General features: G+C 64.4%; 2 protein-coding genes across 2 annotated transcripts; both read left to right on the forward strand.

The window, feature by feature from the left end:
- The first annotated feature begins 947 nt into the window (after positions 1 to 947).
- CPXM1 (carboxypeptidase X, M14 family member 1) lies at positions 948 to 20402 on the forward strand. The gene is made up of 15 exons (XM_061441062.1): positions 948 to 1323; positions 3042 to 3101; positions 6922 to 7044; positions 8509 to 8618; positions 10859 to 10998; positions 11072 to 11156; positions 14046 to 14196; positions 14267 to 14355; positions 14461 to 14584; positions 15421 to 15617; positions 15691 to 15870; positions 17076 to 17373; positions 17449 to 17588; positions 19498 to 19600; positions 20143 to 20402. The coding sequence occupies exons 1-15, from the start codon at positions 948 to 950 to the stop codon at positions 20382 to 20384; spliced, it is 2418 nt and encodes an 805-aa protein (XP_061297046.1). The 3' UTR covers positions 20385 to 20402.
- An 888-nt stretch (positions 20403 to 21290) lies between these two features.
- Positions 21291 to 23069, forward strand: LOC133262126 (probable N-acetyltransferase camello). Its single transcript, XM_061441063.1, has 2 exons — positions 21291 to 21414; positions 22339 to 23069. The coding sequence occupies exons 1-2, from the start codon at positions 21366 to 21368 to the stop codon at positions 23067 to 23069; spliced, it is 780 nt and encodes a 259-aa protein (XP_061297047.1). The 5' UTR covers positions 21291 to 21365.
- Positions 23070 to 23670: the final 601 nt, after the last annotated feature.

Raw genomic sequence — 23670 nt, forward strand, 5'->3', positions numbered from 1 at the left:
GGAGCTCTCAGCCGCTCCTCGGGGCTCATCAAGAGCCAGACGAGCTGCAGCTCTAATTGCTTTAATCTCTGCGCTCCCGGCTGGGGCAGAGGCGTGTGGCACTGCCTGCCTTGATGGGGACCATATGGGAAGCATCCATCACCCCGCGCTGCGGCGGGGTGGGAGGAGGGAGCGCTTCTATTAACTCACTTCTAACCTCAGACTCTGTCCATCCAGCCCCTGCTGTGGCCGCGGGGCGCTTGTGCCCCAGCCCATGCACCCGCCCCACCACAACCCTGTGCAGGGCACTTTAAAGCTCCTCCAGTCTCAACTCCCTGCCTAAGAGCTCAGCTCAGTCTCCCCTGGGGCAGGTTAAAGCCATTCCCCTTGGCCTGTCCCTACATCCCTTGTCCCAAGCCCCTCTCCAGCTTTCCTGCAGCCCCTTTAGGCACTGGAGCTGCTCTAAGGGCTCCCTTAGAGCGGGGCTTGGCCACCGTCCCTGGCACCGCTGGGTGGATGTGGCACTGCCGGGCGGGCTGGGCACGAGTCCTGTGGCCACCCCAGTGGCTTCCAAGGTGTTTGCCTTGGCCGGCAGTCCTGGCCTCGGCCGCAGGCTGCGGTCCTGTGCTGGGGCAGTGAGCCAGGCACTGGCACTGGGTACAGGCACCAGGATCCCCAGCGTGACAGGACCACGGAATCCAGCCTGGGTTGGACTGAAGGGACCTTAAAGCTCCTCCAGCCCCAAGCCCTGCCACGGGCAGGGACCCCTTCCACTGGAGCAGCTTGCTCCAAGCCCCTGCGTCCAACCTGGCCTTGAGCACTGCCAGGGATGGGGCATTCCCGACAGCGCCGCAGGACCCTGCGGGGGAACCCGGGCTCAGCCGTTCCACCCCGAGGGAGAGCCCCGCTTTTGTGGCACCGGCTCCGGGGGCTCCTCCACACCAGCGGAACCCAATGGACCAGCACCGATGGCGGCACCGAGCCCCGCTCCGGCTGCGGGCTGCGGGGGGCTCCATCCGCATCCATCGCTGCCGGCTCAGGCTACGGCGCCTTTAAGGCAGGAGCTGGCGGCCCGGCGGTGGCTCCGCTCCAAGCCGAGCTGCGGGGAACCTCAGGACATCCCCGAAGCGCTGAGCGGGGCGGGCCCGAGCCTCGGCGCCGCGGGGAGCGGAGCGGGACCGGCTCAAGCGGCCGCCCCTGCCCGGAGCCCGGCCCCGCGGCCGGGGGTGCGGGAGCTCCCCGGTACCCAGGGGCCTGGGAAGGGCCGTCACGAGGGGCTGAGTCAGGCCGGCGCTGGGGGGGAGCTGCCTCTGGGCCCTGGCCAGAGCCCTCAGCGGGATGCGGGTGATGCCTCAGCACAAAGCGGAGCCTTTCCCACCGCTCCTGCTCCGGGAGCCGGCGATGGAACAAAGCAGCGCCCTGCGCCAGCCCCGGCCCGGCGTGCCCCGGTGTCCCACAGGGGGCGGAGACCCCATCCCATGGGGGCATCCCTGGGTGGCACAGAGTCACGGGACTCCTCCGTCCCACAGGAGCATCCCTGGGAGCCGCAGTGCCCTAGGACCCCGTCCTCATGAGCATCCCCGCTTGATACAGGGCCAGAGGAGCTGGGGGAGCAGGAGCATCCCTGGGTGCTGAAGGGCTGCAGGACCCCATCCCCATCCCATGTATTCAGCCTAACGCAGTCCCGCTTGGCGCTGGTGCGTCCTGGGAGGGGATGGGGATGGGAAAGGGGATGGGGACAGGGATGAGGATGGGACCAGTGCTTCACTCCCTGCCGCCTCCAGCCAGGCGACAGCAGAGCTGCCACCAAAGGGCGCCAGTGCCCCGAGCCCGCTCCTCCCACCCCCATCCCTGCGGCTGGAGCCAGAAACCCCAATAAAAGACAAAAGCCAATGCAGGAAAGTCCTTTTGGGATGGAAAATGAGCTCATGGGAGGCTGGGGCAGCGCCAGCGCCCGCGGCACCGGCTTGTGGAGGATCCCGCTGTCAGGGGGGCAGAAGCAGGACCCAGGCACCTTCCTCCTGCATGGGGGGCAGCCCCATGGCACCCAGACCCCTACCCTGGGCACCCCCCTGGCTGACCCGCCCTGCCCGGACCCCTGCCCTTGCGGTGCTGGTTCCCCAGGCAGAACCCAGCCACAGTGTTTGGGATCTCTGGGAGAACTGGGAAGTGAGTCCAGGGCTGATGCCTGCACCCCCAAACCTCAGAGCACCCCAAACCTCAGAGCACCCCAAGCATCCCTGCACCTCAGAGCACCCCAAACCTCAGAGCACCCCAAGCATCCCTGCACCTCAGAGCACCCCAAACCTCAGAGCACCCCAAGCATCAGAGCACCCCAAACATCCCTGCACCTCAGAGCACCCCAAACCTCAGAGCACCCCAAACATCCCTGCACCTCAGAGCACCCCAAACCTCAGAGCACCCCAAACCTCAGCCCCCTCCCATTCCCTGGGATCCCTCCCTCCCGGGCAGGGCACCAGGCACCGGGCATCCTGCTGCCGCGCAGGGCCCGGGGCCAGGGTTGGATCCTGCTGGATCAGGGCCGGAATTTGGCTGCTGAGCCGCCTCAGGCAGTTCCCGGGACCTCCCGGGTCCCCGGGCTCGGCCGGCGGCAGCACCGGATGCGGGGAGGCTGCAAGGAGGGATGGCAGGATGGTGGATGGAGGGATGATGGGATGGGGGGGTGATGAAGCCCCTGCATTCCTCGCCATGGGAAAAGGCAGCATTAGACAGGGAAGGGCTGGGATAGCCCAGCGGGGAGTGGGATCGGGTTTGCGGGGGACACAGGCCATGGCACTGCCAACACTAGGAACAAAGGCATCCCCTTAGCCCATCCTGGCCACACTGGGTCACGAAGGAAGGGACTGCGGGTGTCCCATGGGACCAGGGCATGGATCCATCACATGGACCTCATCCCACCGGTGCCCAGTGTCCCTCTGCCCAGCTCAGTGGTGCTGGGGGCTGGTACCGTGGTGCCAAGGGGATGCTCCTCACGTTTGGAACAGGGAGCTGGGTCAAGAACCGTCTGTGCTGGGATGCTGGGGACACTGGGGGATGTTGAGGACACAGTGCAAGGACAGTGGGGACACTGCGGGGTGCTGGGGCAGGGGGGATACTGAATGGTGATGCGGACAGTGGGGACGTGGTGCAAGGGTGATGGGGACACTGTGGGGTGCAAGGAGAGTGGGGGGGGGACAGTGGACGTGGTGTGAGGACGAGGGGCACATTGTGCTGGGGATTGGGGGACACTGAGTGATGCTGGGACAATGGGGACCCCGTACGGTACTGGGGGCAGCGGGGGGGGGGGGGGGGGAGCTGGACCTAGTGTCCCCACCGGAGGGGGCTCTCGGAGCTGCCGGTCAAAAGGAGGGGAGAGAGTGGTTGTACCCCACAGCGCAGGGGGTCCCGGTGTCCCTGTGTCCCGGTGTCCCCGTGTCCCTATGCCCCGGTGTCCCTATGCCCCGGTGTCCCTGTGTCCCCGTGTCCCTGTGTCCCGGTGTCCCGGTGTCCCCGTGTCCTTATGCCCCAGTGTCCCTATGCCCCGGTGTCCCGGTGTCCCTGTGTCCCTGTGTCCCTATGTCCCGGTGTCCCTGTGTCCCTGTGTCCCGGTGTCCCGGTGTCCCCGTGTCCCTATGCCCCGGTGTCCCAGTGTCCCGGTACCCCCCCGGCCAGGGGGAGGGGGTGATGGGGGGCGTGGAGGGGAGGGCGAGGGGAGGGGAGGTCCGGGCCGAGCCGCGCCGGGCCCGCTCCGCTCCGTCCCGCTCCGCTCCGCTCCGCTCCCCGCGGCCATGGCGGGGCTGCCCCTGGCGCTGCTGCTGCCGCTGCTGCTGCCGCTGCTCCCCCCGGTGCCCCCCGCCCGCGCCGCTCCCCCCCGCCCCGGCGCCACGGCGATGGGCGCCCCGGGAGGCACCGCCCCGGGACCCCGCAACGGCACCGGGGCGGCCACGGCGGCGCCCCCCAACACCGCCCCCCGCTCCAGCCCCGCTGCCCCCGGGCGCCCGCCCGAGGGGGGGGCCGGGACCGCAGGTAGGAAACGGGGGGGGGGAACAGAGCACAGGGGGGTGCGCGGGCGGGGGGCGGGGGGAGCGGGCACAAGTGTGAGCGTGAGCACGGCCGGGACCGGGGGGTGAACGGCTCGGAACGGGGGTGGGGGTGTGCACGTGTGTGTGTGTGTGTGCGTGCACATGTGTGTGTGTGTGTGTGTGTATGTGCACATGTGTGTGTGTGCACATGTGTGTGTATGTGCACATGTGTGTGTGTGCACATGTGTGTGTGTGTGCACATGTGTGTGTGTGCACGTGTGTGTGTGTACGTGTGTGTGTGTGCATGTGTACGTGTGTGTGTGCAGGGGTGTGTGTGAAGGGGTGTGTGCGCACATGTGTGTGTACATGTTTGTGTGTACATGTGTGTGTGCATGTGTGTGCGCGTGTGTGTGTGCGCATGTGTGTGTGTGCGTGTGTGTGCGCATGTGTGTGTGTGCAGGGGTGTGTGTGTGTGCGCAGGGTGTGTGTGTGTGTGCAGGGGTGTGTGTGTGTGTGCAGGGGTGTGTGTGTGTATGTGCAGGGGTGTGTGTGGGTGTGTGCGCGCAGGGTGTGTGTGTGTGTGCGCGCAGGGTGTGTGTGTGTGTGTGCAGGGGTGTGTGTGTGTGTGCAGGGGTGTGTGTGGGTGTGTGTGCGCAGGGGGTGTGTGTGTGCAGGGGTGTGTGTGTGCAGGGGTGTGTGTGGGTGTGTGTGCGCAGGGGGTGTGTGTGTGCAGGGGTGTGTGTGTGCAGGGGTGTGTGTGGGTGTGTGTGCGCAGGGGGTGTGTGTGTGCAGGGGGGTGTGTGTGTGTGTGCAGGGGTGTGTGTGTGCAGGGGTGTGTGTGGGTGTGTGTGCGCAGGGGGTGTGTGTGTGCAGGGGTGTGTGTGTGCAGGGGTGTGTGTGGGTGTGTGTGCACAGGGGGTGTGTGTGTGCAGGGGTGTGTGTGTGTGTGCATGGGTGTGTGTGGGTGTGTGTGCACAGGGGGTGTGTGTGTGCAGGGGTGTGTGTGTGTGTGCAGGGGTGTGTGTGTGTATGTGCAGGGGTGTGTGTGGGTGTGTGTGCGCAGGGGGTGTGTGTGTGCAGGGGTGTGTGCACAAGTGCGTGTGCACAGTCCTGTGTGCGTGAACAACCGTGTGCATGGGGTGCTGTGCACAAGTGAGTGCCCCTCTGAGCACACACATGTGCACAGCCTTGTGTGCAGGACGTGGTGCACAACCGTGTGTGCACAGGGATGTGTGTGCTCAGCTCTGTGGGTGCCTGTGCACAGTTCTGGGTGCAGGGGGATGCACAGCTACGTGTGCACAGCTCTGTATGTGCATGGCTGCGTGTGCAAGGAGTTGTGTGCTCAAGCGCGTGTATGTGCGAGGACACCCGTGTGTGCAGAGCCCTGGGTGCAGGGGGGTGCACAACCCTTGTGTGTGTGTGTGCACACGGAGATATGTGTGAACAAAAGTGTGAGTGCACAGGGATGTGTGCACAGGGATGCAGGGATGCACACACAGGGATGGGTGCACAGGGATGCACACACAGGGATGGGTGCACAGGGATGGGTGCACAGGGATGCACACACAGGGATGTGTGCACAGGGATGCAGGGATGGACACACAGGGATGGGTGCACAGGGATGCAGGGATGGACACACAGGGATGGGTGCACAGGGGTGCACACACAGGGATGTGTGCACAGGGATGCAGGGATACACACACAGGAATGTGTGCACAGGGATGCAGGGATACACACACAGGGATGTGTGCACAGGGATGCAGGGATACACACACAGGGATGGGTGCACAGGGATGCAGGGATACACACACAGGGATGTGTGCACAGGGATGCAGGGATACACACACAGGAATGTGTGCACAGGGATGCAGGGATACACACACAGGGATGTGTGCACAGGGATGCAGGGATACACACACAGGGATGGGTGCACAGGGATGCAGGGATGCACACACAGGGATGTGTGCACAGGGATGCACACACAGGGACGTGTGCACAGGGATGCAGGGATGCACACACAGGGATGTGTGCACAGGGATGCAGGGATGCGCACACAGGGATGTGTGCACAGGGATGCAGGGATACACACACAGGGATGTGTGCACAGGGATGCAGGGATACACACACAGGGATGTGTGCACAGGGATGCAGGGATGCACACACAGGGATGTGTGCACAGGGATGCAGGGATACACACACAGGGATGTGTGCACAGGGATGCAGGGATACACACACAGGGATGTGTGCACAGGGATGCACACACAGGGACGTGTGCACAGGGATGCAGGGATGCACACACAGGGATGTGTGCACAGGGATGCACACACAGGGACGTGTGCACAGGGATGCAGGGATGCACACACAGGGATGTGTGCACAGGGATGCAGGGATGCGCACACAGGGATGTGTGCACAGGGATGCAGGGATACACACACAGGGATGTGTGCACAGGGATGCAGGGATACACACACAGGGATGTGTGCACAGGGATGCAGGGATGCACACACAGGGATGTGTGCACAGGGATGCAGGGATACACACACAGGGATGGGTGCACAGGGATGCAGGGATACACACACAGGGATGTGTGCACAGGGATGCAGGGATACACACACAGGGATGTGTGCACAACTCCGGGTGTGGGGGGTTGCACACCTTTGTGTGCACGGGGCGGGTGTCACGGGGGATGGCTCAAAGTGTGTGTACACGTGTGTGTGTGTGCATGCAAGTACACACGTGTGCGGCTTGCGTGTGTATCCATGCACCAGCCCGAGTGAGGGGTGCAGGGGTCCCTGAGGGTCGGTGCGCCTCTGCTCCAGGCGCTTCTGTGGACCCCAGTACCCTGGGGACACCCCACTATGGGTCCTCATCACCCCACCCCGGGGTCCCAGCACTCAGGGGTCCCTGTGCCCATCTCCAGCTGCAGCACCCAGGAGGAAGGTGGTGCGGGTTAAAGTGGTGAGGAAGAAGGTGCTGAAGAAGAAGGTGCTGAAGAAGAGGCCGAAGGCTCCAGCCAAGGACACGGCTGCTCCACAGGAGCCTTGTACGTACCCTCGGCACCGCGACACGGCCGCACACGCGTGTGCACGCCCCAGTGCCATGCACTCACATGTGTGAGCTGGGTGCTCAGCGCCTGGCAGCACCCGCAGCCTGTGCCCGGCACATGCCATGACACACGTGTCCCCATGCTGCCATGGGTGTGCACACAGGAACCCCCCCTTGCACACCCGTGTGCACACAGGACCCACCCCAGCACACCCGTGTGCACACAGGAACCCCCCCTTGCACACCCGTGTGCACACAGGAACCCCCCCTTGCACACCCGTGTGCACACAGGAACCCCCCCTTGCACGCCTGTGTGCACACAGGAACCCCCCCTGCACACCCGTGTGCACACAGGAACCCCCCTTTGCACACCCGTGTGCACACAGGACCCCCCCTTGCACACCCGTGTGCACACAGGAACCCCCCCTGCACACCCGTGTGCACACAGGAACCCCCCCTGCACACCCGTGTGCACACAGGAACCCCCCCTTGCACACCCGTGTGCACACAGGAACCCCCCCTTGCACACCCGTGTGCACACAGGACCCCCTTGCACGCCCGTGTGCACACAGGAACCCCCCCTGCACACCCGTGTGCACACAGGAACCCCCCCTTGCACACCCGTGTGCACACAGGAACCCCCCCTTGCACGCCTGTGTGCACACAGGAACCCCCCCTGCACACCCGTGTGCACACAGGAACCCCCCCTGCACACCCGTGTGCACACAGGAACCCCTTGCACACCCGTGTGCACACAGGAACCCCCCCTTGCACACCCGTGTGCACACAGGAACCCCCCCTTGCACGCCTGTGTGCACACAGGAACCCCCCCTGCACACCCGTGTGCACACAGGAACCCCCCCTTGCACACCCGTGTGCACACAGGACCCCCTTGCACGCCCGTGTGCACACAGGAACCCCCCCTGCACACCCGTGTGCACACAGGAACCCCTTGCACACCCGTGTGCACACAGGAACCCCTCCTTGCACACCCGTGTGCACACAGGAACCCCCTTGCACACCCGTGTGCACACAGGAACCCCCCCTTGCACACCCGTGTGCACACAGGAACCCCTTGCACACCCGTGTGCACACAGGAACCCCCCTTGCACACCCGTGTGCACACAGGAACCCCCCCTTGCACACCCGTGTGCACACAGGAACCCCCTTGCACACCCGTGTGCACACAGGAACCCCCCCTTGCACACCCGTGTGCACACAGGAACCCCTTGCACACCCGTGTGCACACAGGAACCCCCTTGCACACCCGTGTGCACACAGGAACCCCCCTTGCACACCCGTGTGCACACAGGAACCCCTTGCACACCCGTGTGCACACAGGACCCCCCCTTGCACACCCGTGTGCACACAGGACCCCCTTGCACACCCGTGTGCACTCAGGGCGCGCGGCGGGGCCGTGCCCGGGGGTCCCTGTGTGACCGCGGCCCCCCCGTGCCCGCAGCGTGCCCCCCCCTGGGGCTGGAGTCGCTCCGGGTGCGGGACTCGCAGCTCCGCGCCTCCAGCCACAAGCGCTACGGGCTGGGAGCGCACCGCGGCCGCCTCAACATCCAGGTACGGGAGCGGGGGGCAACGGAACCGGGGGGCTGCACGGCACGGGTGTGCTGTGGGTGTGTGTGCATGGGGTGTGTGTGTGTGTGTGAGTGCATGGTGAGTGCACGGCACGGGTGTGCTGTGGGTGAGTGTGTGTGTGTGTGTGTGTGTGTGTGTGTGCATGGTGAGTGCACGGCACGGGTGTGCTGTGTGTGTGTGTGTGTGTGTGTGCATGGTGAGTGCACGGCACGGGTGTGCTGTGTGTGTGTGTGTGTGAGTGTGAGTGCATGGTGAGTGCACGGCACGGGTGTGCTGTGGGTGTGTGTGTGTGTGTGTGTGTGCATGGTGAGTGCACGGCACGGGTGTGCTGTGTGTGTGTGTGTGTGAGTGTGAGTGCATGGTGAGTGCACGGCACGGGTGTGCTGTGTGTGAGTGTGTGTGTGTGTGTGTGTGTGTGTGTGTGTGCATGGTGAGTGCACGGCACGGGTGTGCTGTGTGTGAGTGTGTGTGTGTGTGTGTGTGTGTGTGTGCATGGTGAGTGCACGGCACGGGTGTGCTGTGGGTGAGTGTGTGTGTGTGTGTGTGTGAGTGCATGGTGACTGCACGGCACGGGTGTGCTGTGGGTGTGTGTGCATGGGGTGTGTGTGTGTGTGTGAGTGCATGGTGACTGCACGGCACGGGTGTGCTGTGGGGGTGTGTGTGTGTGTGAGTGAGTGCATGGTGAGTGCACGGCACGGGTGTGCTGTGGGGGTGTGTGTGTGTGTGTGTGTGTGGGTGTGTGTGTGCATGGTGAATGCACGGCACGGGTGTGCTGTGGGTGAGTGTGCATGGGGTGTGTGTGTGTGTGTGTGTGTGTGTGCATGGTGAGTGCACGGCACGGGTGTGCTGTGGGTGTGTGTGTGTGTGTGTGCATGGTGAGTGCACGGCACGGGTGTGCTGTGGGTGAGTGTGTGCACAGCGTGTGCATGGTGAGTGCACGGCACGGGTGTGCTGTGTGTGTGTGCATGGTGAGTGCACGGCACGGGTGTGCTGTGGGTGTGTGTGCATGGGGTGTGTGTGTGTGTGTGTGTGCATGGTGAGTGCATGGGGTGTGCATGGCATGGGTGTGCTCTGTGTGTGTGCATGGTGAGTGTGTGTGTGCTCTGTGTGTGTGTGTGCATGGTGAGTGCACGGCACAGGTGTGCTGTGGGTGTGTGTGCATGGGGGGTGTGTGTGTGTGTGCATGGTGAGTGCATGGGGTGTGCATGGCACGGGTGTGCTCTGTGTGTGTGCATGGTGAGTGTGTGTGTGCTCTGTGTGTGTGTGTGCATGGTGAGTGCATGGGGTGTGCTTGTCCCGGGTGTGCTCTGTGTGTGTGTGCATGGTGAGTGCATGGGGTGTGCATGGCATGGGTATGCTCTGTGTGTGTGTGCATGGGGTGGGTGTGGGTGTGCATGGTGTGTGTGTGTGTGTGCTGTATGCATAGTACATGTGTGCTGTGTGCATGACAGGGTGTGCTGTGTGTGTGCTGTGTGCATGGTGTGTGCATGGTGTGTGCACAGAACTTGTGTGCTCTGCGTGTGCATGGTGTGTGTGTGTGCATGGTGTGTGTGTGTGCTGTGCGCATGGTGTGTGCATGGAACTTGTGTGCTCTGTGTGTGCATGGTGTGTGTGTGTGCTGTGTGCATGGTGTGTGCATGGAACTTGCGTGCTCTGTGTGTGCATGGTGTGTGTGTGTGCTGTGTGCATGGTGTGTGCATGGAACTTGCGTGCTCTGTGTGTGCATGGTGTGTGTGTGTGCTGTGCGCATGGTGTGTGCATGGAACTTGCGTGCTCTGTGTGTGCATGGTGTGTGTGTGTGCTGTGCGCATGGTGTGTGCATGGAACTTGTGTGCTCTGTGTGTGCATGGTGTGTGTGTGTGCTGTGTGCATGGTGTGTGCATGGAACTTGTGTGCTCTGCGTGTGCATGGCGTGTGTGTGTGCATGGTGTGTGTGTGTGGTGTGTGCATGGAACTTGCGTGCTCTGTGTGTGCATGGTGTGTGTGTGTGCTGTGCGCATGGTGTGTGCATGGAACTTGCGTGCTCTGCGTGTGCATGGCGTGTGCACGGTACCTGTGACACTCGCACAGCACGTGACACACATGACGTGCGCACAGCCCACGTGCCCCATGCATGCCCTGTGCCTGTCACGCACCACGGGCCCCACATCGCCCCCATGCGGTGGGCGCCGGGGCTGGGGGCAGGTCCCTGCATCCCCCCCCCATCCCTGCTCCCCCCCCAGTCAGGGCTCTACGATGGGGACTTCTACGACGGGGGCTGGTGCGCGGGGCAGGAGGACGCGGGGCAGTGGCTGCAGGTGGATGCCCGCGGCCTCACCAACTTCACCGGCGTCATCACCCAGGGCCTCAACTCCATCTGGACGTAAGGGACGGCGCAGGCAGCCGGGGGGGGGCCGGGGGGGGGGGGGGCACCCCCTGACCCTCTCCCCTTGCAGGTACGATTGGGTGACGTCCTACAAGGTGCAGGTCAGCAACGACACCTACACGTGGCACCCGTGCCGCAACGGCACCGAGGAGGCGGTAGGTGCCCGGGGGCAGGGGGAAAGGGGATGGGGACCCCCAGCACCCCCGGTGCCCCGGGCAGAGCGAGGGCTTGGAGGGGTTTAACCATGGGGGGGTACCCGCAGCAGGGGTTAACGTCGCTGCTTGGCGCTGGGCTCTGTTGCCTTTGGCTCCCCCATCCCAGAGCATCCTGCAGCACTTCCCTCCTGCACAAAGGCTGCTTGTCCCCGCTGCCAGCCCCCCCGGCACACGCGTGAACATGCCAAGGGCTCACACGTGTGAACATGCCAAGGGCGCACACGTGTGAACATGCAAAGGTCTCACACGTGTGAACATGCCAAGGGCACACACGTGTGAACATGCAAAGGGCTCACACGTGTGAACATGCCAAGGGCTCACACACGTGAACACGCCAAGGGCTCACACGTGTGAACATGCCAAGGGCTCACACGCATGAACATGCCAAGGGCTCACACTTGTGAACATGCCAAGGGCTCACACGTGTGAACATGCCAAGGGCTCACACGCATGAACACACCAAGGGCTCACACGTGTGAACATGCCAAGGGCTCACACACGTGTGCGTGGCACATCCAGCTGTGCCCAGAGGTGACCACGGCTGCCCCATGCCCAGGGCAGGGGGGGCTGCACACACAGGGGTACACGTGGGGAACACACGGGTGCTCCCATGCACAGCACAGGCACCGGTGCTTGGGGTCCCTGAGCCAGCACTGGGCTGGGGGGGGTTTGGGATCCATGCACTGGAGCGGGTTTGGGGTCCCCCTCTGCTGCATTTGGGGTCCCTGTGCCAAGAGGAAGCTTCGGGGTCCCTGTGCCAGGGCTGTGCTGCGGCATGTTTGGGGGTCCCTGTATTGGAATGGGTTTAGGGGTCCCTTTGCCACTGTCAGGTTTGGGGGTCCCTGTATTGGAATGGGTTTAGGGGTCCCTTTGCCACTGTCAGGTTTGGGGGTCCATGTATTGGAATGGGTTTAGGGGTCCCTTTGCCACTGTCAGGTTTGGGGGTCCCTGTATTGGAATGGGTTTAGGGGTCCCTTTGCCACTGTCAGGTTTGGGGGTCCCTGTATTGGAATGGGTTTAGGGGTCCCTTTGCCACTGTCAGGTTTGGGGGTCCCTGTATAGGAATGGGATTAGGGGTCCCTTTGCCACTGTCAGGTTTGGGGGTCCCTGCACCAGGGCTGTGCCAGGAGCAAGTTTGGGGTCCCTGTGTCAGGATGGGTTGGGGGTCCCTGTATTGACCAGGGTTTAGGGGTCCCTATGCCAGGGCCGCATCAGGGGCAGGTTTGGGGTCTCTCTGCTCATCCCTGGTCCCCTCCCCTGCGGGTGCTGGGTGCCGGTGCTGGGGGGCAGAGCAGCAGCAGCAGCCTCAGCCCTGCGGCTCCGCTGGGCTCTGGCTCCTCCTCGGCAGTGCCGGGACCATTCCCGGTTCCCAGCCCGTGTCTGCTCCTCGTTAGGGGCTGGAGCGGGGCCAGGGGAGGCCGAATGCGGCCGCGGAGCCTGTAACCCCTCGGGTGCCGCAGCGCCTCCGCTGACCCCTCCGTGCGCAGCCCCAATGCCCACAGCCCCCGTCCCCACATCCCCATCCTCACAGCCCCCCATTGCACAGCCCCCCCATCCCACTGCTCCCCATGCCCACAGCCCCCATCCGCACATCCCCATCCTCACAGCCCCCCATTGCACAGCCCCCCCATCCCACTGCTCCCCATGCCCACAGCCCCCATCCGCACATCCCCATCCTCACAGCCCCCCATTGCACAGCCCCCCCATCCCACTGCTCCCCATGCCCACAGCCCCCATCCGCACATCCCCATCCTCACAGCCCCCCAATGCACAGCCCCCCCTTCCCACAGCCCCCCCTTCCCACTGCTCCCCATGCCCACAGCCCCCGTCCCCACATCCCCATCCCTTCATCCCCCCATTGCACAGCCCCCCCATCCCACTGCTCCCCCTTCCCACAGCCCCCATCCCTACATCCCCTTCCTCACAGCTCCCCACTGCACAGCCCCCCCATCCCCACACCTCTGTATCCCCCAGCCCCACAGCCCCCTTTCCCACTGCTCCCCCTTCCCACAACCCCCATCCCCACATCCCCATCCTCACAGCCCCCCACTGCACAGCCCCCCCCCAGCCCCACACCTCTGTATCCCCCATCCCCACATCCCCCACAGCACCCCTTTCCCACTGCTCCCCCTTCCCACAGCCCCCATCCCCACAGCACCACATCCCTACAGCCCCATCCCATCCCCATCCCCCCACAGCACCACATTCCCCATGCCCCACCCCATCCCCACAGCCCCCCCATCCCATCCCCACAGCCCCCCCATCCCATCCCCGCAACCCCCCCATCCCATCCCATCCCCACAGCCCCCCCCATCCCATCCCCTCCCATCCCATCCCCACAGCCCCCCCCATCCCATCCCCTCCCATCCCATCCCATCCCATCCCCACAGCCCCCCCATCCCATCCCCACAGCCCCCCACACCCCATCCCCATCCCATCTCCACAGCCCCCCCCATCCCATCCCATCCCCGCAGCCCCCCCCATCCCCCCCCATCCCCACAGCCCCCCCATCCCCTCCCATCCCCACAGCCCCCCCATCCCCTCCCATCCCCTCCCATCCCATCCCCGCAGCCCCCCCATCCCACCCCATCCCCACAGCCCCCCCCATCCCATCCCATCCCCACAGCCCCCCCCATCCCACCCCATCCCCACAGCCCCCCCCATCCCATCCCATCCCATCCCCTCCCATCCCATCTCCACAGCCCCCCCCATCCCACCCCATCCCCACAGCCCCCGCATCCCACCCCATCCCCACAGCCCCCCCATCCCACCCCATCCCCACAGCCCCCGCATCCCATCCCGTCCCCTCCCACCCGCGGTCCCCCCCAGGTCTTCCCCGGGAACAAGGACCCCGAGACTCCTGTTCTGAACGTGCTGCCGGCGCCGGCCGTGGCGCGGTACCTGCGCATCAACCCGCAGTCCTGGTTCCCCAACGGCACCATCTGCCTGCGGGCCGAGGTGCTGGGCTGCCCGCTGCCCGGTGCGTGCCCGCCCCGGCCCCTGCCCGCCCCCCGGGGCTGGCTCCGGACCTGACCCTGTCCCCCCCCCAGACCCCAACAACATCCGTGCCCAGCACGGGCAGCCCCAGCCCAGCAGCCGGCTGGATTTCCGCCACCACAACTACAAGGAGATGCGAAAGGTGCCGGCTCCCCGCCCCCCCCCCCCGGGCACCCTGGTGTGGGACCGGGGCTCTGCACCCCTGGGTGCCCCCGCACCCTGCCCCAGCGCCCTGTGCCTGCCCCAGCTGATGAAGCGGGTGAGCGAGGAGTGTCCCGACATCACCCGCGTCTACAGCATCGGGAAGAGCTACCTGGGCCTCAAGATGTATGTGATGGAGATCTCGGACAACCCCGGGCAGCACGAAGTGGGTACGTGACCTGCGGGGTGGGGGGCGGTGGGGTGGGATCGGATGGGGTGGGATCAGATGGGATGGGATGGGATGGGATGGGGTGGGATGGGGATAGGGATGGGGATGGGTTGGAGATGGGATAGGGATGTAATGGAGATGGGGATGGGATGGGGTGGGGTGGGGATGGGTTGGAGATGTGATGGGGATGGGATGGAACATCCAGGCTAGGGCAGGATGGGGATGGGGCAGCTGGGGACACCCAGGTGCCTGTGCAGACAGAGGGTGATGGGATGAGGTGAGGTGGGATGCCCAGGCTGGTATGGGTGGATGGGGATAGGATCAGATGGGATCAGATGAGATCAGATGGGGTCCCCATGGCAGTGTAGGATGGGGAAGGGGTGTCTGCAGACACCCAGGCTGATGTGGGAAGATAGGGATGGGATGGGATGGGATGGGATGGGATGGGATGGGATGGGATGGGATGGGATAGCATGGGATGGGATGGGGTGGGATGGGATGGGATGGCATGGCATGGGATGGGATGGCATGGCATGGCATGGGATGGCATGGCATGGCATGGCATGGGATGGCATGGCATGCGATGGCATGGGATGGCATGGGATGGGATGGCATGGCATGGGATGGCATGGCATGCGATGGCATGGGATGGCATGGGATGGGATGGCATGGGATGGGATGGGATGGGATGGCATGGCATGGCATGGGATAGGATGGGACACCCGGACTGGCTCAGGCAGATGGGGACAGTCCCCAGGGATGCCCGGGCTATCATGGGGCACAGGGGACCATGGCAGCCGTGGTCCCCTCACCACCACACCGGTGCCGTTCCCGCAGGAGAGCCGGAGTTCCGCTACGTGGCCGGGATGCACGGCAACGAGGTGCTGGGCCGGGAGCTGCTGCTCAACCTCATGGAATACCTGTGCCAGGAGTTCCGGGCCGGCAACCCCCGCGTGGTGCAGCTGGTGACCGAGACCCGCATCCACCTCCTGCCCTCCATGAACCCCGACGGCTACGAGACCGCCTACAAGCTGGTAGGGCCCCGCCGCCGGTGCCGGGGGCCGAGCACCGTCCCGGTGCCGTGCTGGTGACCCCCTCCCGCGGCAGGGCTCGGAGCTGTCGGGCTGGGCCATGGGCCGCTGGACCTACGAGGGCATCGACCTCAACCACAACTTCGCCGACCTCAACACGGCGCTGTGGGATGCTGAGGACAATGACTTGGTGCCCCACGAGTTCCCCAACCACTACATCCCCATCCCCGAGTACTACACCTTCGCCAACGCCACGGTGAGCCCCGTGCCGGTCCCCCTGTGCCGGTGCGCCGGGGATGCCCACTGTCCTGGGCATGCAACCCATGGGGTTTGGCCAGGGGGGTCCTGGCCACGGCGATGGGATGGGATGAGGACATCCAGGCTGGTGCAGGGTGGGGATGGGGTGGTTGGGGATGCCCGGGGTGGTGCTGATGGATGGGAAGGGTGGGGAGAGGGATGCCCAAGTTGGTGCCAGTGGATAGGGATGGGATGGGACACCCAGGCTGAGGTAGGGTGAGGATGGGGTGGCTGGGGATGGGCTGTGTGGGAAGGGGAATGGGGGGACAGGGACGCCCAGGCTTGTGCAGGTGGATGAGGATGGGATGGGATGGGATGGGATGAGGACACTCAGGCCAGTGCAGGTGGATGTGTATGGGATCCGCGATGGGACGAGGACACCCAGGCTGGTACAGGATGAGGATGGGATGGGATGAGGACACCCAGGCTGGTACAGGATGAGGATGGGATGGGATGAGGACACCCAGGCTGCTGCAGGATGAGGATGGGATGGGATGAGGACACCCAGGCTGGTGCAGGATGAGGATGGGATGGGATGAGGACAGCCAGGCTGGTGCAGGATGAGGATGGGATGGGATGAGGACACCCAGGCTGGTGCTGGATGAGGATGGGATGAGATGAGGACAGCCAGGCTGCTGCAGGATGAGGATGGGATGGGATGAGGACAGCCAGGCCGGTGTAGGATGAGGATGGGATGGGATGAGGACAGCCAGGCTGCTGCAGGATGAGGATGGGATGGGATGGGATGAGGACACCCAGGCTGCTGCAGGATGAGGATGGGATGGGATGAGGACACCCAGGCCGGTGCAGGATGAGGATGGGATGGGATGAGGACACCCAGGCTGCTGCAGGATGAGGATGGGATGAGATGGGATGGGATGAGGACAGCCAGGCCGGTGCAGGATAAGGACAGCCAGGCCGGTGCAGGATAAGGACAGCCAGGCCGGTGCAGGATAAGGACAGCCAGGCCGGTGCAGGATGAGGACAGCCAGGCCGGTGCAGGATGAGGACAGCCAGGCCGGTGCAGGATGAGGACAGCCAGGCCGGGGCAGGTGGCTGTGTACGGGCTCCGGGCTGGGATGCCCAGGCTGCCAAGGGCTGGAGGTGCGGCGGGGGTGGCTGGGATTGGGAATTCACCCCCAGGACCCTCCGCGGTGCCCGCAGGTGGCGCCGGAGACGCGGGCGGTGATCGACTGGATGCAGCGGTACCCGTTCGTGCTGAGCGCCAACCTGCACGGCGGGGAGCTGGTGGTCACCTACCCCTTCGACATGACCCGCACCTACTGGAAGGCGCAGGAGCTGACCCCGACGGCCGACGACGGCGTGTTCCGCTGGCTGGCCACCGTGTACGCCACGTCCAACCTGGCCATGGCCAGCGAGGAGCGGCGCCTCTGCCACTACGACGACTTCACCCGCTACGGCAACATCATCAACGGCGCCAACTGGCACACGGTGCCCGGCAGTGAGTGCGGAGCGGACGGGGTGGGGGGGCGACAGGGATGGGGACCCCCTGACCCCCCCCTTGTGTCCTGCCCAGGCATGAACGACTTCAGCTACCTGCACACCAACTGCTTCGAGATCACCGTGGAGCTCTCCTGCGACAAGTTCCCGCACGCCTCCGAGCTGCCGGCAGAGTGGGAGAACAACCGGGAGTCCCTCCTGCTCTACATGGAGCAGGTCAGCGATGGGGGCACCCGGGGGTCCGGGACATGGGGGGGACACTGCGGGGGCTGAGCGGGACACGGCTCGGGGTCCCCAAACACCCCAAGGCTCCATCGTCCCCCATGCACCCTGCAGCGTGTGAGGTGTGACCTGCACCGGGGTGCGTGTGTGCATGTGTGTGTGCACGTGTATTCATGTGTGTGTGCACATGTATTCGTGTGTGTGCGCACGTGTATTCGTGTGTGTGCGCACGTGTATTCGTGTGTGTGTGCGCACGTGTATTCGTGTGTGTGTGCGCACGTGTATTCGTGTGTGTGCACACGTGTATTCGTGTGTGCGCACCTGTATTCGTGTGTGCACACGTGTATTCGTGTGTGTGCGCACGTGTATTCGTGTGTGTGCGCACGTGTATTCGTGTGTGTGTGCGCACGTGTATTCGTGTGTGTGCGCACGTGTATTCGTGTGTGTGCGCACGTGTATTCGTGTGTGTGTGCGCACGTGTACTCGTGTGTGTGCGCACGTGTATTCGTGTGTGTGCGCACGTGTACTCGTGTGTGTGTGCGCACGTGTATTCGTGTGTGTGCGCACGTGTATTCGTGTGTGTGTGCGCACGTGTATTCGTGTGTGTGTGCGCACGTGTATTCGTGTGTGTGTGCGCACGTGTATTCGTGTGTGTGTGCGCACGTGTATTCGTGTGTGTGTGCGCACGTGTATTCGTGTGTGTGCACACGTGTATTCGTGAGTGCGCACCTGTATTCGTGTGTGCACACGTGTATTCGTGTGTGTGCGCACGTGTATTCGTGTGTGTGCGCACGTGTATTCGTGTGTGTGTGCACATGCATTCATGTGTGTGCGCACGTGTATTCGTGTGTGTGCGCACGTGTATTCGTGTGTGTGTGCGCACGTGTATTCGTGTGTGTGTGCGCACGTGTATTCGTGTGTGTGCACACGTGTATTCGTGTGTGCGCACCTGTATTCGTGTGTGCACACGTGTATTCGTGTGTGTGCGCACGTGTATTCGTGTGTGTGCGCACGTGTATTCGTGCGTGTGTGCGCACGTGTATTCGTGTGTGTGCGCACGTGTATTCGTGTGTGTGCGCGCACGTGTATTCGTGTGTGTGCGCACGTGTATTCGTGTGTGTGCGCACGTGTACTCGTGTGTGTGCGCACGTGTATTCGTGTGTTTGTGCGCACGTGTATTCGTGTGTGTGTGCGCACGTGTATTCGTGTGTGTGTGCGCACGTGTATTCATGTGTGCACACGTGTATTCGTGTGTGTGTGCGCACGTGTATTCATGTGTGCGCACGTGTATTCGTGTGTTTGTGCGCACGTGTATTCGTGTGTGTGTGCGCACGTGTATTCGTGTGTGTGTGCGCACGTGTATTCGTGTGTGTGTGCGCACGTGTATTCGTGTGTGTGCACACGTGTATTCGTGAGTGCGCACCTGTATTCGTGTGTGCACACGTGTATTCGTGTGTGTGCGCACGTGTATTCGTGTGTGTGCGCACGTGTATTCGTGTGTGTGTGCGCACGTGTATTCGTGTGTGTGCGCACGTGTATTCGTGTGTGTGCGCACGTGTATTCGTGTGTGTGTGCGCACGTGTATTCGTGTGTGTGCGCACGTGTATTCATGTGTGTGCGCACGTGTATTCGTGTGTGTGCGCACGTGTACTCGTGTGTGTGCGCACGTGTATTCATGTGTTTGTGCGCACGTGTATTCGTGTGTGTGTGCGCACGTGTATTCGTGTGTGTGTGCGCACGTGTATTCGTGTGTGTGCACACGTGTATTCGTGTGTGCGCACGTGTATTCGTGTGTGTGTGCGCACGTGTATTCGTGTGTGTGCGCACGTGTATTCGTGTGTGTGCGCACGTGTATTCGTGTGTGCACACGTGTGTGCCACTGGCTCGGGCCCGTGGTCCTCAGGTTCACCGTGGGATTAAGGGGGTAGTCCGGGATGGAGACACGGACGAGGGAATCGCCAACGCCATCATCTCTGTGGATGGCATCAACCACGACATCCGGACGGGTACGGTGGGATGGGGATGGGGGTGGGAGTGGATTTGGGGATGGGATTGGGGATGAGGATGGAAATAGGCCTAAACTGGGAATGGGGATGGGGATAGGAATAGGATTGGGGATGGGGAAGGGAATGGGATTGGGGATGGGAATAAGATTGAGGATGGAAATAGGATGAGGCTGGGGATGGGAATGGGACAGGAATAGGTCTGGGAATGGAACTGGGAAGGGGATGGGAATAGGATGAGGTTGGGAATGAGGATGGGGATGGGAACATGATTGTGGATGGGAATGGGATGAGGTTGGGAATGAGGATGGGGATGGGAACAGGATTGGGGATGGGAATAGGATTAGTCTGGAAACGGGGGTTGGGACAGGAACGGGATTGGGACTGGAAATGGAGGTGGGAATGGAATGGGGGTGGGCTGGGAACAGGAACAAGGATGCGAACGGGATGGAGATGGAAGCGGGATGGGGCTGGGCACGAGGACGGGACAGGGCACGGGAAGGGGGAGCAGGATGAGGCCCTGCAGGCGCATCCCCCCGCCGCAGCCTTCCACGGGGACTACTGGCGGCTGCTGAACCCGGGCGAGTACGAGGTGACGGCGCGGGCCGAGGGCTACGAGGCGGCCACGCAGCCGTGCCGGGTGCCCTTCGAGAACGTGCCCACCCCCTGCAGCTTCCGCCTGCACCGGGCCCCGCGCCCGCGGGGGAGCCGCCTGCCCCCGGACCGGCCGCTGCGCCTGCAGCGACAGCGCCTCCGCCGCCTGCGCGCCCAGCGCCGCGCACCGTGACCGGGCGGCCGCAGCCCCGGGGCCGCGGGCTCGGCGAGGGGCAACCGGGGGCCGGGGGGAGCCGCGGCCGGAGCGGGCGCTGCCGGGGTCACCGCAGCGCGGGCGCTGTCCAGTAAAGATGGGTGCGCTGCCCCGGGGCCGGCTGCAGCGGGTCTGTGCGGAGCGGGAACGGGAACGGGAGCGGGAGCGGGAACGGGAACGGAAAATGAAGCGGGAAATGGAGGGGGAACGGGAATGGAGCGCGAATGGGAACGGGAACGGGAGCGGAAATGAGAACGGGAGCGGGAACGGGAATGGGAAATGGAGCGGGAACGGGAATGGGAAGTGGAGCGGGAACGGGAATGGGAACGGAGCGGGAACGGGAATGGGAGCGGGAACGGGAACGGAAAATGAAGCCGGAAATGGAGCGGGAACGGGAATGGAGCGCGAACGGGAACGGGAATGGGAGCGGGAATGGGAACGCGAAATGGAGCGGGAACGGGAATGGGAACGGAAAATGAAAGGGGAAATGGAGCGGGAACGGGAATGGGAACGGAAAATGAAAGGGGGAATGGAGCGGGAACGGGAATGGAGCGGGAACGGGAATGGGAACGGAAAATGAAAGGGGGAATGGAGCGGGAACGGGAACTGAAAATGAAGCGGGAAATGGAGCGGGAGCGGGAACGGGAAATGGAGCGGGAACGGGAACGGGAATTGGAGCGGGAACGGGAACAGGAACGGGAACGGGACATGCAGAGTCAGAGCGAACGGGCGGGCAGCGCTCCTCCCACCTCCGCAAGCCCCGCCCCTCCCATGGAGGCCACGCCCCTCCTCTGACCACGCCCCTACGTTGAAGGTCAATGATGTCTCCACCTCCTTGGGCCCTCCCCTTTCTCACCCCGCCCACTCGGATAGCTGTCCCGCCCACGACGTCTCCCCTACGCTGAACACCTATTGGCTGATGGGAGCGGGAGGGGCGTGTCCCGGCAGGGGCGGTGGCCAATGGGCTACGAGTCCTGTCGGGGTCAGGCGGGAGCTGGAGGCGGTACCGGTGCGGGCGGGGGGGGTGTGCGACCATGGGGGCAATGGGGGGGGTTTAGGACCATGGGGATGATGGGGGGGCCATGGGGAGCTGGGGCCGTGGGGGCGCTGGAGGTGGGCCTAGGGCCGTGGGGATGCTGGGGACACTGGGGGGGGGCCATGGGGTGCTGGGACTATGGGGGTACTGGGGGGTACTGGGGCCATGGGGGGCTAGGATCGTGGGGTCACCCGGGGGGCTGGTGTCTAGGATCATGGGGGCATTGGGGGGGTCCAGGAGGGCTGAGACCATTGGGGCACTGGGCTGGGGGTCTAGGAGCATGGGGGCACTGGGTGATGCTGGGGCCATGGGGACACTGGGAAGGGGTCTAAGACCTGGGGGATGCTGTGGCCGTGGGGGCATTGGGGTGGGCCAATAGGGACTATATTGTCCCATGGGGTGGGACTATAGGACACGGGGGAGGGGGCTTCAGGTATGTGTGGGACCATGGGAGCAATGGGGAGGGATCTAGGGCAGTGGGGATACTGGGGTCACTGAGGTGAGGTCATGGGATGCTGGGACCATGGGGACACTGGGGAGTGTCTGGGACCATGGGGCATTAGTGGGGACATGAGGGCATTGGGAAGGGGCTGTCCAGTGGTGCTGGGACCATGGGAGCATTGGAGGGGTCCAGGGGTGCTGGGGGCTATGGGGGCACTGGGTGGTCTGGTGGGTGCTGGGGGGGGTCCCCATAGGTTTCTAAGGGGGTCCCCATGGCGCAAGCAGGGTGGATTTAAGGGGAGGGCTGCGGGGTTGCTGCTTGTGGGGTGGGGAATGGTCCCTTGCAGGGCAGAACAGGCCTGTGCGGTGCAATGGGGCCATGCCCATGGGGCTGGGCACCCACCCTCACCCTGCCCATACCCCCTGGTATCTGACCCACATCCCCCCCCCTGGCAGCACCAACCATGGTCCCCTTCCGCATCCGCCCGTACCGGGACAGCGACTACGCCGCCGTGCGGGAGGTGTTCGCGGCCGGGATGAGCGAGCATGCGCCGGCGCTGTGCCTGCACGTGCTGCGGCGGCCCTGGGCGCTGCTGCTGCTGGCCTGCACCTTCTGCCTGCTGCTGGCGAGCGCGCGCTCGCTGCTGCTGCCGCTGCTGGCGCTGGCGCTGGTGCTGGCGCTGGGGCGGCACATCCTGGGCTGCGCTTGGGACGCCTACATCCAACGGTGCCTCGACGCCGACCTGCGCGACATCGCCGCTGCCTACGGCCCCGGTGCCGGCGCCCGCTTCTGGGTGGCCGAGGCGGACGAGCGGGTGGTGGGCACGGTGGGCGTGCGGCCGGCGGCGGCGGACGGAGGCGGTGATGGCGGCGACGGGGAGCTGGTGCTGAAGCGGATGTCGGTGCGGCGCGGGTACCGCGGGCAGGGCATCGGCGCGGCGCTGGGCAGGGCGGCGCTGGCGTTCGCGCGGCAGCGCGGCTGCCGGGCCGTGGTGCTCAACACGCTGATGGTGCAGCACGAGGCGCGAGCGCTCTACGAGCGCCTGGGGTTCCGCCGGCACCGCCAGTACGTGCTGCCAACCGTCTACGGGCACCTGGCCAACTGCACCATCACCACCTACCGCTACGAGCTGGGCAGCGACGAGTCGGCACCGGCGCCGCCCCGGGAGCAGGCAGCCATGGAGTGATGGAACCGTGCGATCATCCAGGGTGGAAAAGAGCTTCCGGATCAGCCGGGCCACCCAAGGACCGCCAAGGCCACCTCTGCCCCATGGCACTGAGGCCTCGTCTCCACGGGGTGTGAACACTTGGAGGGCCGGTGCCTGCAGCCCTGCCCTGGGCAGCCTGTTCCAATGCCTGAGCACCCTCTGGGGCAGGAATTGTTCCTCAGCTCCATCTAAACCTGCCCTGGGGCAGCTTGAGGCCGGTTCCTCTTGTCCCATCCCTTGTTCCTTGGGAGCAGAGCCCAGCCCCTCCTGGCTCCATCCTCCTCTCAGGCACTTGTAGGGAGCCATCAGGTCCCCCCTGAGCCTTCTCTTCTCCACACTGAACCCCCCCAGGTCCCTCAGCCCTTCCCCATCACCCCTGTGCTCCAGGCCCTGCACCAGCCCCTCTCCAGCCCCTCAATGTCTGTCTCGTAGCGAGGGGCCCAGAGCTGAGCACAGGATTCGGGGTACCCAGCACAGGGGGGCAGTGACGAGGGCAGGGGATGCATCCTGGCCCCACCACACGTGCCCCTCAGTGCTGTGCTCAGCAGGGTGCTGGGTCTCCCCCAGTTCATTCATTGCC

Source organism: Pezoporus flaviventris, unplaced genomic scaffold (genome assembly GCF_033815535.1).
Source record: "Pezoporus flaviventris isolate CSIRO_AGI_PZ_B2104156 unplaced genomic scaffold, CSIRO_AGI_Pfla_v1 ptg000188l, whole genome shotgun sequence".
NCBI classification, from domain to species: Eukaryota; Metazoa; Chordata; class Aves; order Psittaciformes; family Psittacidae; genus Pezoporus; species Pezoporus flaviventris.

Coding starts and splice junctions, on each gene's coding strand:
- CPXM1 (XM_061441062.1), top strand. CDS start 948: ATGGCGGCACCGAGCCCCGCTCCGGCTGCGGGCTGCGGGGGGCTCCAT. Junction 7,045..8,508: donor GGCTGCTCCACAGGAGCCTT/GTACGTACCCTC, acceptor CCGTGCCCGCAG/CGTGCCCCCCCCTGGGGCTG. Junction 10,999..11,071: donor GGCCTCAACTCCATCTGGAC/GTAAGGGACGGC, acceptor CTCCCCTTGCAG/GTACGATTGGGTGACGTCCT.
- LOC133262126 (XM_061441063.1), top strand. CDS start 21,366: ATGGGCTACGAGTCCTGTCGGGGTCAGGCGGGAGCTGGAGGCGGTACC. Junction 21,415..22,338: donor GGGAGCTGGAGGCGGTACCG/GTGCGGGCGGGG, acceptor CCCCCCTGGCAG/CACCAACCATGGTCCCCTTC.